The sequence below is a fragment of the Dipodomys ordii genome, unplaced genomic scaffold, assembly GCF_000151885.1.
Source record: "Dipodomys ordii isolate 6190 unplaced genomic scaffold, Dord_2.0 Scaffold1, whole genome shotgun sequence".
Taxonomy (NCBI): domain Eukaryota; kingdom Metazoa; phylum Chordata; class Mammalia; order Rodentia; family Heteromyidae; genus Dipodomys; species Dipodomys ordii.
The window spans coordinates 38587827-38601390 of record NW_012267217.1 but is presented as its reverse complement, the minus strand read 5'-3'; the positions used below and the strand labels follow the sequence as shown (position 1 = coordinate 38601390).

Genomic DNA, 13564 nt, shown 5'->3' with positions numbered 1-13564 from the left:
TATATATATATCATTCTGTCCAAAGTAACAGAAACAAAACAGAAAAACAGAAATGTTTGTCATCAGGAAATAAGTTGTAGGTGCACAGATCGACATGGATGAATCTTAGAAAGATAGTACATGAAATAAAGACAAATCTCGGAGTATCAAACAATGTGATATCATGTTTACAAATGCTCAAAACAGGTTAAAATAATATTTATTTTATTTTATTTTGTGCCAGTCCTGGGGCTTGAATACAGGGTCTGAATGTTATCCCTGAGCTTTTTTTTTCCTCAAGGCTAGCACTCTACCACTCTGCCACTTCTGGTTTTGTGGTTAATTGGACATAAGAGTCTCAGGAACTTTCCTGCCTGGGCTGGAACCATGATTCTCAGATCTCAGCCTCCTGAATTAGGATTATAGGCATGATGTACCAGTGCTGGGCTAAAAATAATGTTTTAAAGAATGCAAATTAATGCAAAACTACTATTTTAAAGTAAGGAAATAAAGAACAAAAGGGAAATAAACCCAAATTTAAGTAAAAGCCCCCCCCCCACCAATGGAGGGCAGGTTGATGGGGAAGGCATGTCAGCTGGTGCTGATTATATCCCAGTGGTTACAGTGGTAGGGGGTCAGGAGGTTCACCATATTATGCTTCTTAATCTATACCAGCTCTTTCAGTCTTGACACCACTGACATTTTGTGCTGGAGAAGTCTTTGCTTGGGAGCTGTCTTTCACATTACAAGATGTTGAACAGCATCCCTTATCTCTCTCTCAGTAGAGTGTCAGCGACACTCCCTCCTGCCCTTCAGCCATGACAATGAAAAATGTCTCCAGACATTGCAAAATGTCCCCTGGGGAGCAAAACTGCCCCTGGTTGAGAATCATGGATCTACCTACATATTATATATGTGCTTGAACATTTGAAATATTCTGCAATAAAACAATGTTCAAAATTGATGGGTAGAAGTTCACTCTGTCAGTGAAACACAACCAGGAAGACATCATTAAGAGCTGAGCCTCCCTGAGTCTGCTGAAAGCCTTTGATGTGAGCCCGCAGAGCTGGGGGAGCTGACAGCTTCAGGGGTTTTGACTAGCAGGTGATATTTCTAGAAATGATATCTAGTACCAGAAACCTATGACTCATAAACACTGGAGGAACATTTTTGCAACCTTTCTCAATTCTTTACAAAATCTAAAAGCTTAGGTTTGCCTTTCAGGGCACTGTTTAATTCTTTTTTTTTTAAGGAAAAAAATCTATTATTGACTGATCGATTGATTGATTTTGTGTGTGTGTGTGTGTGTGTGTGTGTGTGTGTGTGTGTGTATGTGTGTTTGTGTGGTGGAGAGGGAGTCCTGGGACTCAGGACCTAGCACTGTCCCTGAGCTTTTTTTTTTTTTTTTTGGCTAAACATTAACATCCTACCACTTGAGCCACAGCTCCACTTGCAGCTTTTTGAGTAGTTAATTTGAATGAGAGTCTCATAGGCTTTCCTGCTTGGGCTGGTTTTGAAGCATGATCCTCGGATCTCAGCCTCTTGAGTAGCTAAGATTACACGTATGAGCCACTACCTCATTATGGCTGATTTTTTAAAAAATGAGTCCATGTTTAAATTCCTTCTAAAGCCTTAAGAGATTTCCATGTATTATATTAACTTAGAGGAACTGGCTACTGAACTCATTCACACGTCTAGCTGATTGTGATAGCTCCAGTGTGTTGTCTCCATTGGTTGTTCTCAATGACAAGTGCCTGCCATGCCACGTTCACTGCGATGGGCCATTAACATAAGGGCCTCCTCAGCTATGGGTTCTGACACTTGACTACAATCTCAACTCATCTCTCAGGGGGAGAGGTTATTCCCTTCATTTTTTTAAAAATGGAGAGACAGCAATTGTGAGGCTATGTGACATTTTCAAGATAACAGAATCCATGGTATTTATTAGAAATAGAGTTGGCATGATAGCTGGGTGCTAGTAGCTCATGCCTGTAATCCTAGCTACTCAGGAGGCTGAGATCTGAGGATCGCTGTTCAAAGCTATCTTTGGTATTATCTCTTACCATATGTCCAGCTCAGAGGAATATTCAGTGGCTCCCAGCAAAGCATCAGGAGGCCGGTACCAGAGGGTTACAACTTCTGAAGAGTATGTCTGGCTAGGAATAGACTTGGCCCGAGCAAGACCTGCCCAGAGGAAAAAGCATAGAACCCATTGTCTTGGGCCTTCCCGGGAACACATAGTGCCCTATACCAGGGAAAGTATAAGTGGGAGAGCAAGCAACATTTAAACATGACACACATTTAAGGTGTTTCTATGAAAACCACTGAATATCTTGATCCTTGGACATCATTTTATTAAGAGGATATCTGAAAATTTGGCTTCTTTTGTAGCTAGATGTGCCAGCCAAGTGTGGTCAGGTGACTACATTCTTGCCTACATAGCATGAACAGAGTGACATGTGAACTTCTGGGTCAAGTACTTAATGGAGGGGTTAAATATTCTGCATCTGTTTTCTCCTTTCTCAGAGCTGTGATGAGCAGGAAGAGACAACCTCCTTCAGCCACAGTATGACCATTAGACATCTGCCCAACAAGGAAGGCACTAGACATATAATGATAAACAGAAATAGACCTCAGCTGTCTCATAATGCTTATAGTCTAAGTGAAGGGGGAAAATCAGTTATACACAGCAATATCTATATCTCTCTATCCATTGAAATACACATATGCATACATGTATGTGTGTGCATTTGGGTAAATAGAATTATAAACTTTAAGTGTTAAAGTAGAAAGATATAGTGATAGGGAAATGCACACCGTTGTATTGGTGGGAATACAGGCAAGCTTCCATACTTAGGTGAGCAGGAATGAGCTTTCATTCTTGCGGGAGACTCTAATATGGTCTGGTGTTAAGCTCTTTTTCCTCCTTGATCCAGTCTGAGAATTTGTAATATCACTCAGATGAAGGGAAACTTACTAAGTACCCATCTGTTTTCCAAATGTCTCTATATCAAAAGTGGACATGGCTTTGGCCATCTGGCTAGACTGGCAGCTGATGGAATCCTGAGAAGTTACCAAGCTCTCCCTCCTTCTTGCCTCATGTTTCCTGTAGGGTAGCTTGATATCCTCACAAAGCATCATATTCCCAGGCCCCCAGTTTTCAAAGGCCAGGCCTCGTCAATACTTTAGACAAGTGTACACAAAAGCATCATTGTTCACCAGCCAGAAGGCGACTTGAGGAGTGACTTACCGAAATCAGCCAGTTTGAGCTCTCCCAGGTGACTGATGAGCAAGTTCTGAGGTTTCAGGTCCCTGTGAAGAACGTGTTGGTGGTGGATGTATGCCAGGCCCCGCAAAAGTTGAAACATGAAAAGCTGGAAGGAATGAACATTACTGAAGGACATTCGAGCTCCTATGTGTTGATTTCTCCTCTAAATCAAAAACAGTCATCTAAAAGAATATAGTGAAAGTGTCTCTTGAGAGACGAAAGGAAAAAAAAATTCACATTTGTTCAGAGGGAGGAAAAAGGACAAAGAAAATTAAGTAACTGGACTATATCTTAAACAAGGGATTCTGGCTTTTCCTGACATCTCGTTCCCTTGATACTGAATTACCCTTCCCTAAAAATCTGAAGTGGAACTTTGAAGTTTCCTGGGAACACTAGTTCTTGATTTAGATGTGAAAGATACAATTTTTTTCCCTACTGATGATCTTGGCATATAAGATCAAAGTTGACCTGGAAATGATATTCTAAAGTTTGCAACAGCTTAAGTTTTCCAGACTTTCTGATAGGAAACCCTTTTAAAAGCACAATACAAGGAAACTCAAGTAGGAAATATATCTTTAGATAGTGTTAGGAAATAAAACCATCATTATCTTTATAAGCCTTTTTTTTCATTCAACTGTGCCTGGGCACAGTTCCTGAACTTTTGTGCTCAAGGCTAGTGCTCTACCACTTGAGCCACAGCTCCGCTTCTGGCTTTTTGATGGTTAATGGGAGATAGGAGTGTCGTGGGCCTTCCTGCTGTGGCTTGTTTTTAACTCCAATCCTCAGATCTCAGACTCCTAAATAGCTAGGATTACAGGCTTGAGTTACAACACCAGGTTTATCAACTTATTTTTAAGGCCTTAAATTCAAACTCAAAAACAGAGACATATACAGTATAGATGAAGAGGAATTAAAGGCCAAAAGAAATGAGCCCCTCTCCAAAATATAAAATAAAATTATAATAATAAATAGTAAGATGAAGAAAGAAGAGTGTGATTGTAAGGGATACATTCTGGCCCTTGATTTTAAAATGTTTCATGTGATGATGAAACTCCAAAACCAAAGGTATCACCGAGTTCCCATCAACACTGAAGCTTCAGGATGAAAAAATAGTAGGGTTCTTGCTATTTTCCAGAGCCCTTGGTAGTGGAGACTTCAGATACCTACTTATGCCAACTGAGAACATGTTCTGGCAGTCTAGAGAAGAAAGAGCCAGGCTTGCATTCCGGGGGTCACAGGCAAAATGGCAGAGGAGAGACATGAGGAAAAATCCATTTTCCCCCCATGGCATTTTGGAAACTATAAACTTCAGAGCTGCTTAGGAATAGAGTTAACCCTAACAATGATATAGAGACATGGAAGTCAAGCTCATGATCCAACAGAAGCAGGAATCTAAGGAGTTTACCTGCTGCACACAGCATACCTACAGATGACTATGGAAGTTCCATGCTCCCACCTCAAGTCCAAAGTCATTTAAAAATGATTGAGTCAGCTGCCAGTGGCGCATGCCTGTAATCCTAGCTACTCAGGAGGCTGAAGTCTGAGAATCATTGTTTGAAGTCAGTCTCAGCAGAAAAATCTGTGAGACTCCATCTCCAATGAACCAGCAATGTGCCAGACTAGAGCAAGAAGGCTGAATGAGAGCCTGAGATTGGGAATTCAAGTCCTGGTACCCACAAAAAAATAAATAAATAAAATTTAAAACATCAGAAATTTCTTAGGACTTCTTCAAATGTTCACTGATCCTATGAGTCTTCCTAACATTTTTGTCCTCTGAGATTTCCAACACACACACACATACATACACACACTATTCATTTAACCACTCACTAAAACACTAAGCGACCAAAGCACAAAATTCTTATATAGCATTTAAGCCTGTTTGTTAAAAATATACATATAAATGTTAGAAAATCTAAAGAACCAATTTAAACTCCAGCCAAAAGAAAAGATCCCATAGTATATCCTTAAAAATATGTTCCAATGAGAAGACACTAAGGAAAGAGGGAGAAAAGGGCAAGTGAGAGCAGGGATTAGGAAGCCAGTGACCAGGGAAGACTACAGCTTTGGAAGGTAATTTGTCCTCAACTTATAGATGAAAAATCAGGGCTCAAGAAAACTAAAAACATGTCGAGTATGATGGAATGTACCTATAATACTAGCATTTGGGAGGTTGACTCAGCCTGGGCTATGTAGTTAAACAGACAAGAAGGAGGGAATGAGCTGGCTAAGTCAGAGACAGCTTCTCAGTTGGTCAGCTTGAAATGCCTTTCATGCCCCAAAAGTCAGCAATTCTAATTGGCCACACCTCCACCCACCTTCCTGCTGCCCAGTCCCTCTCCTCTCTGCCTCTTCCAGTATTTGTAAGCAAGAGGCCCTGCAGTGTTAAGGTATGTATCTCACAGTCACAATTGCAGGCCATGCAGACTAAACTCACCACCCACTCACTCTGATCCCATGACCTGGGATCTTCCTTCATCAATTCCCACATCATAGTACAACCAAATCCTGGGGCATTTTCTCACTCAAGTTAAGTCGGATGGTGGGCAGACTCTTTCCAGGTTTCCCAGACCCCAGGGATTAGAGCAGCTTCCAACACAATCAGGTTCACTAGGAACAAAACAATTCAACTGAGCTAATGCCATCTGGGCTAGGAGTCTTTCAAAAACTCAATTTATTGTTAGGTGCCGGTGGCTCCTGCCTGTAATTCCAGCTACTTGGGAGGTTAAGATCTGAGGATTGTGTTTTAAAGCCAGTCCAAGCAGGAAAGTCCATGAGAACTCTTACCTCCAATTAACCACCAAAAGGCCAAAAGTGGAGCTATAGCTCAAGTGTTAGAGTGCTAGCTTTGAGCAAAAAAGCTCAGAGACAGTGGTCAAGCATGAGTTCAGCCTCAGGTCTGGCACACACACACACACACACACACACACACACACACACACACACACACACACACACACACACAACCAGAACGCATTCACGGTCAGCCAACCCAATTCAGAAAAGCCCAAATCCTTCCACTCACCAGGGGCCCTTGGACTTGTTCTATCAGAAACCAGAAACAGGTTCACTTCACTTCATCTGCCTTTCTTTGTCATTTTTCAAAATAAGCCTCTAGCTATTGCTTTGTCTTCTAGAGAACCCATCTTCATTCTGAGCTGCATTTCTTCTTTTTCAACCTAGTTTCTCTTCGTTCTCAAATCTTTTCACTCTTCCTTCTCCATTACTCAATCATGGTTTAAAAGTCTCCACAGTTAAATTCTAGCACACTCCTTTCTAGTTGCTCTCAATTGAGACATGACTTAACTGCTTCTCTCTGCATTCTTAAGCGAATGCTACTTCTCCCATAGTTTCTTCATAGCCTCAATCACTGAACAGTAGAATGAGCTGCCTTTCCTTCTCCAATACCACTTCAATCCCATCACTCTCCAGCCTGAGTTCTGGGTGTCCTTTAGATATCCATGCCAACCAGCTACATCTTCCTCCATCCCTGTTCTGGTTGTCATCTACTTATCTGCTTGTCACTACCTTTCACTGATGACTGGTATTTGGGCCACAGCTGTTTCTCACAAAACCAGTGTCCTTGAGACTAAGTCTAGCCAAACTCCTCAGCTTCTATGATCTGCTTCTTCAGTCCTCTTCATCCACTAAGTCCCATGATCATATGCTAAATCTTTCCACCCTGTGGAAATGTTTGTCCTCTGAAATCCAAGTTCACCTTCTCATGGAAAGTGTTTCTGCTTCTGCAGTAATCATTTCATTCATATTTTTTAAAACCACGGTCACCAATGTCTTTTGCTACAAAATCCAAGAGATGTCTCTCATTTCTATACGTGCCAGTGTTAGAAACTTTCCTTTTTCCCACATTCTTCTGATTTTTTTTCTCCTAACCCCTCTGATTTTCTTTTTATGGGTTCTACTTCTAACACATACATTGCTGTGCTTTAGGATCCCTTCCTTGACTTTCTTCTCTTATTCTTCTGCCACTCTCTTCTAGTCATCTTACTCCCATACATGGCCACAGTGAACAACTGTATTCTATTCATCTCAAAGTCTTAACTCTAACTTAGATTTCTATTTTGATCTTAAGTCCTACATAGTCTGAAGGTCACCTGAACATCCCATAATCATCTCACTCAGCATGTCCAAAACATAATTGACTATAAATATCCAAAATCCATTTTCTTCCCATTCTTCCATCTCAGTGAATGCACAAACCATTCATCTTACCACTCAAAGCCAAAGAAATTTGTGCTGACTTTTCCTTTTCCTGCCCATTCTGGGTAATTATATCTACCCCTTTTTCTTTCATCTCACATTTGTATCACTGCTGTTCTTAGCAGCCTTACTGTCAAGGTTAGAACCCAGCATTCAGGGAATAAGTAGCAGGATGTACTAGGAGAGTTAGAGCCTGGGGATGAAGCTGGTTAGGAAAGAAAGGCATATGATAGGTCAGTGGAGTATATTTTTGTTTCCAAAAAAGCATTTTTTCTCTTTCCAGTCAAAAAAATACCCAAAAAACCCCACCCACCTATTTTCCTTTCATTGAGATGGGGCCTTGCTAACTTCTTGACTGGGTTGTCTTGAACCATGATCCTTTCAATCTTTGCCTCCTGAGTAGTTGATAATCTAGATATGAGCCACTTCACCATACTTTTTTTGTTGGCTTTGAGACAGAGTCTCACTACATCACTTAATCTGGCCTCAAACTTACCACCGTGTAGCCCCGGCTACCTGGGACTCATCATCCTCTTGCCTCAGTTCCATCCTGAGTGCTGGGATTGCAAGCGTGAGCTATGACACCAACACCTAGCATTAACACTGCTAATTCTAAACTCTAGGGTTACTGAATTAATTTTAGTTTTTGGAATATACCAGTCCTTTTCTGAAATTCACTCAGCTCTATGGGCCTTGAGCTCATACAGCTTTCTTACTTATGACTGCTACTCTAGCACTTGAACCCTGCTTCCAGCCAGCATTTTGCTCGTTATTTTGGGAAGGGAATCCCGTGGACTTTTCTCCCTGGGATGGCTTGATAGTTTTTACCCCTCATTTGAAATTCGTCACAAATATCCTATAATAGCATTCCTGTATATTTTTTTCTCTTGGCTTTACAATAAGTCCCTTGTGCAGGAATTACGTGTTCTCTATCTTTTTTTTTAAATCCTTCTCTGCATTTCCAGGTCACTCAAGACTGATAGGTCTTTCTCAGTTACTCTTTCTGCATCTGTTCTATTGACTCAAAATCTCCGGTTTCTTTGCACTTACACACTCTCTTCACTTTCTACCTCAGGTTAAACTGTCTTCACATTCTACCTTGGGTTAGTGTAGGGACAGGATCATCACTTTAATTCTTCTTGACAAGCTCTTCAACTTTTTTACTCAACTATGTTTTTTCCCATATGTCTGATGACCTCCACTTCTGAATCAATCCAAATGCCCATCTCCTTCCATTCTTTGTTCAAATTATTAAACACTGCCTTTAAAAAAGAAAAAGAAAATTCCATAGCTATGTGCCAGTGGTTCATACTTGTAATTCTAGCTACTACAGAGGCTGAGATCTGAGGAATATAGTTTGAAGCCAGCCCTGACAGGAAAATCCATGATACTCTCATCTCTAATAAATTACCAAAAAAGCCAGAAGTGGAGCTGTGGTTCAAGTGGTAGACCACTAGTCTTGAGCATAAAAGCTCAAGGACAGGGTCCAGGCTCTGAGCTCAAGCACCAGGACTGGCACAAACGAACGATCATGATCATGCATATGATATAATGATTTTCATTCTTACCAGGGTCCTTAACATCGCCTTCCTGCTTTCCCTGGCTAGTTCTGTCTTCCATTTTCTCCATAGCTATTTAATTTTTTGTACTCTCCTTAAGTTCTTGCCCTCAAACTTTCTTTCCAACCTGTACCTCTAAGACTGCATTTAGAACCCTTTACTATGTATTCCTGTTGTATTTCTACTTAACATGGCCATCTTACTTTACATTTTCCTGCTATCTTGCAAGTCCATATATCTTATAGCTTTTTAAGTCACTGAGATGAAGGAACACAACTTTTTCATTATTGAAACCCTAGAACTCAATATAGCACTAAGTACTCAATAAATATTTCTTGGATGAATTAATAAATAAATTCATAAGTAAATATTTGTTAACTGAATAATTACATCATATATGAATCTCAGAGGGTTATTTTAGGAATCAATTAATGCCAATAAAACCAGAGGGAATGAAAAGCATGAAATATAAATGGTTTTGAAAATTCATAGCAGATGTATCATTACAGCTAGTTAAGCATTTATTATTTCTATTCTAATGATGGGGAGAATGGAATTCAGTCCCATATGTGTAACAGGAGCAGCTAGAATAAGCAATGCAAATTTTATCATGGATGTCAACAGTCTGCAATGAAGAAGGAATTCATTTTAAAAGTGCCTAGCTTCATGTTTTTCATTTTACTTATTTATTTATTACTTATTTATTTTTGTTGTTGGTCATGGGTTTGAACTCAGGGCCAGAGCACGGTTCCTGAGCTCTTTTGCTCAGGGACTACCACTTTGAGCCTCAGCTCCACCTTTTTTTCTAGTGGTTAATTGAGACTCAAGTGGTGCAGTGGCTCAAGTGGTAGAGCTCTAGTCTTGAGCTGAAGAGCTGAGGAACAGCGTTCAGGCCTAGAGTTCAAACCTCATGACTGACATACACACAAAAAAAAGTCTCATGGACTTTCCTGCCAGGCCTTGCTTTGAACTGTGATCCTCAGATATCAGCCTCCTGAGTAGCTAGGATGACAGGCATGAGCCACCAGCACACAGGCTGTCTTTCATTTTTAATAGAATTGTTTTTATTGCTTTATATGTCTAAAGATGTATGTATACTGGCAATGATTGACAGGGTTAGGCTGCCTAGAAAATAGCTAGACATTGCCCCATAATTCAAGGAACTCTTTAAAAAAAATTATTTAGAGTATCAGTATGTACATCCTCTAGTGTCATAGGACATTGCTTTGTGGTGGCAGTCTGTTTCAAAATTCTCCTGTGGTGAACAGGCTAGAAGAGAGTCTATCCTTAAAGTACTTACCCTAACATTGTGAGGATGAAGCCCTCCTGGATGCTGAGACATATACTGTGCCAGATCCGTGTGCTAAACAAAGCAGCAGAGAAAGACAATACAGAGCAAGGTTAGTGGTGCTTGGATAGGGTCCTAATGCAAAACATAGACCTGACTGTCAAGAGATATAACAAAGTTATGGGTTTAGTTTAGACTAAGATATAAAAGGAGGATAACCAGGTTCTCTAAGCCCTGCTGTCAAGGTCAGGCAGTGTGTTTTCCTCGCTGGTTGCTGATAGAAGGAAGCTTGGCACAAACAAGAGGCGCTCATTTCAATGACTGGCACTGAACCTGACACAGGAATTTTCTTACTCTCAAAATGTCTTTGGAGGCAAGTCAAGAGCTAAACCTTATGGGTTTTTTCCTGCTCATTTGACTCTTTTCTCTTTTCAAAGTTACAAATGAATTATTCTTTAGTGAGCTTATGTACAATTTATATATATATTATATATGTTATATATAATATTTTGTATATTATATATATATGTTAAGTTCTGCTCAGATCTGATGAACACTAGAATTTTTTTTGTCTTTTCTTTTTTGGTACTGGGGATTGAACCCAGGACATTGCACTTGCTAGGCAAGCGCTTTGCCACTGAGCTACATCCCAGCCCCAACACTAGATTTTTTTTTAAGTGCAAACATTTTATGTTGAAAACAAACTCAAAATCCTAGTCTATTATTGGTGGGGAAAGGGACAGCAAAAAAAAAAGAAAAAAATGAGTAAAGAAACAGGGCTAAAAGGTAGTTGTAAAAACAGTGTTTCTACTAATCACAATAATGAAAATTTCCATGATGCCTTCTACATTGTAATGAAAGTTTCATTATGCCATAAAATATTAACAGATTTGTTATATAAGCACTAGGCTTTTCCTTCATGTGTAAGAAAATGCTGGAGAACTCACCATGTATTCAAAAACAAATGTCAGTGTCTCTTTGGTGTGAACTATGTCATGCAGGAGGATGATATTGGCATGCTTCAAACCCTTCAGTAGAGAAGCTAGAGAGATTAAATGATACGTTAAATCAATCACTGATAATCAAAGTGTTCTTTAAAATTATGAAGCAGGATTTATATTTCAAACATTTCAGATCAAGCCTCCTGAGTTTTTACAGCTGGAAATAAATCTCTTTGGAAATAAATAAATGGTAGAGGGGCTTCATTATTTTTTAAATGGTGAACCACTGCATTTATGCAACTTATTATTCTTACAGGCTAGAGTGGTTGCAAAAAAGTATGTTTCCATTTACCTAATCAATTTCATCAGAGCACTCAGAGCACTTTGTGAATGCTCCCCCCCCCCCTGGGAATCTCATCATCCCAGCTTCAGAGCTGTAAGAAAGGGACCCTGGGGGGATTACAGCCATTGGAGGAGCAGAAAATACAGTGTTCTTCCTTCTAGAGCAGACTTTCTAACATGGAATCAGACTCAAAAAAGAAAAATAGGAAAAAGAAAACACAAAATGGCATCAAGGTGAACAGCACCAGTGGTTGTGATGCATAAGAACATGGAGTGAAGAAACCTGATAAGAGAGGACAGGCTTTCCTAAAAGGAATGTTCCAGACCTCCATGGAAAGGAGAAAATGCAAATGTGAAACTTGGAGAAATCCCAGAGTGAGAGTGCCAAGTGTCTCTTACCTAGTCAGAAACGGGTTTCTATGAGGTTACCCAGTAGGCAGCCAAGTATTTATTTAATTAGTTGTGCTATGATCAAATGCACAATCTTACTCTATAGATGCTAGGCAAGTGCTGAAGGCACTCTTTAAAAGGGAAAAGTCACCACAAGAGACCAATGGTCAGAAAGGACTTAAAAAGGTATCTCTGGGTATTCCAGAGATAGGAAGACTTCTGGCTTTAAAAGGATGGTAGTCAAAAATGTATAATAAGAGCAAGGATAAGAACCACATGGTTATCTCAATAGATGCAGAAAAAACATTTGACGAGATCCAGCACCCCATTATGATGAAGGTTCTGGAAAAATTAGGAATCCATGGAACATTCCTCAAAACAATAAAGGCTGCATATGACGAACCTACAGCAAGCATTATTCTTAATGGTGAAAAACTAAAGCCATTTCCTCTTAACTCAGGAACAAGACAAGGATGTCCACTCTCTCCACTTCTCTTCAATCTAGTATTAGAATGCCTAGCTACAGCGATAAGACAAGATGCAGACATAAAGGGGATCCAAATAGGGAAAGAAAGAAAACTCTCCCTCTTTGCAGATGACATGATTTTGTATTTAAAGAATCCCATAGACTCCACTCCCAAATTACTCAAGCTGATTCAAAACTTTGGCAAAGTATCAGGGTATAAAATTAACCCTCAAAAATCAATGGCTTTTCTCTATGCCAACTATGAGAAAAGTGTGGCTGAAATTAGGAAAGCAACTCCATTCGTAATAGCCCCACAAAAAATAAAATACCTAGGAATTAACTTAACCAAAGAAGTGAAGGACCTCTATGATGAAAACTTTAAAAACTTGAAAAAGGAAATCAAAACAGAATTTAGAAAGTGGCAAAAATCTCCCATGCTCCTGGATTGGAAAGATCAACATCGGGAAAATGGCAGTACTTCCCAAGGCGATACCTATCAAATACTTCCCAAATTCAATGTGATACCTATTAAAATTCCAACCTCATTCTTCAAGGAAATAGAAGAGGCAATCCAAAAATTCATATGGAACAATAAAAGACCCCGAATAGCAAAAATGATCCTCAACAGAAAGAACACTGCTGGAGGAATATCAATACCAAATTTCAAACTCTACTATAAAGCCATAGTAATCAAAACTGGTTGGTACTGGCACAAGAACAGACCTCAGGACCAATGGAATAGAATTGAAATCCCACAAATGAACCTACAGACCTATAGCCATCTAATAAGGGAGCTAAAAAAAAAAAAGAATGGAAGAAAGACAGCCTTTTAAGTAAATGGTGCTGGCAAAATTGGCTAACTACTTGTAGAAAACTAAAGCTAGATCCTTATATATCACCCTGCACCAGAATCAACTCCAAATGGGTCAAAGACCTCGGAGTCAAAGCAGACACTCTGCAAACATTACAGGATGGAATAGGAGAAACCCTAGGTCTCTTTGGCACCCAGAAACCCAGAGACCCAGAAACACAACAAATCAAAGAAAGGTTGGACAAATGGGATTGCATGAAATTGCAGAGCTTCTGCATGGCAAAGGACATAGCTAGCAAGAT

The 13564-nt window shown here is 39.8% G+C and overlaps 1 protein-coding gene across 3 annotated transcripts in view; it reads right to left on the bottom strand.

Moving 5' to 3' along the window:
* The window catches only part of Cdk15 (cyclin-dependent kinase 15), an 83250-nt gene that overhangs the window by 52786 nt on the left and 16900 nt on the right, over positions 1 to 13564 (bottom strand). For all 3 annotated transcript variants that reach the window (XM_013035970.1, XM_013035838.1, XM_013035907.1), the window contains exons 5-8: positions 11260 to 11354; positions 10325 to 10387; positions 3230 to 3353; positions 2043 to 2163 (exon numbers count right to left, since the gene is read on the bottom strand). In XM_013035970.1, coding sequence (XP_012891424.1) covers positions 2043 to 2163; positions 3230 to 3353; positions 10325 to 10387; positions 11260 to 11354 — 403 coding nt within the window. The remainder of the gene's footprint in view (positions 1 to 2042; positions 2164 to 3229; positions 3354 to 10324; positions 10388 to 11259; positions 11355 to 13564) is intronic.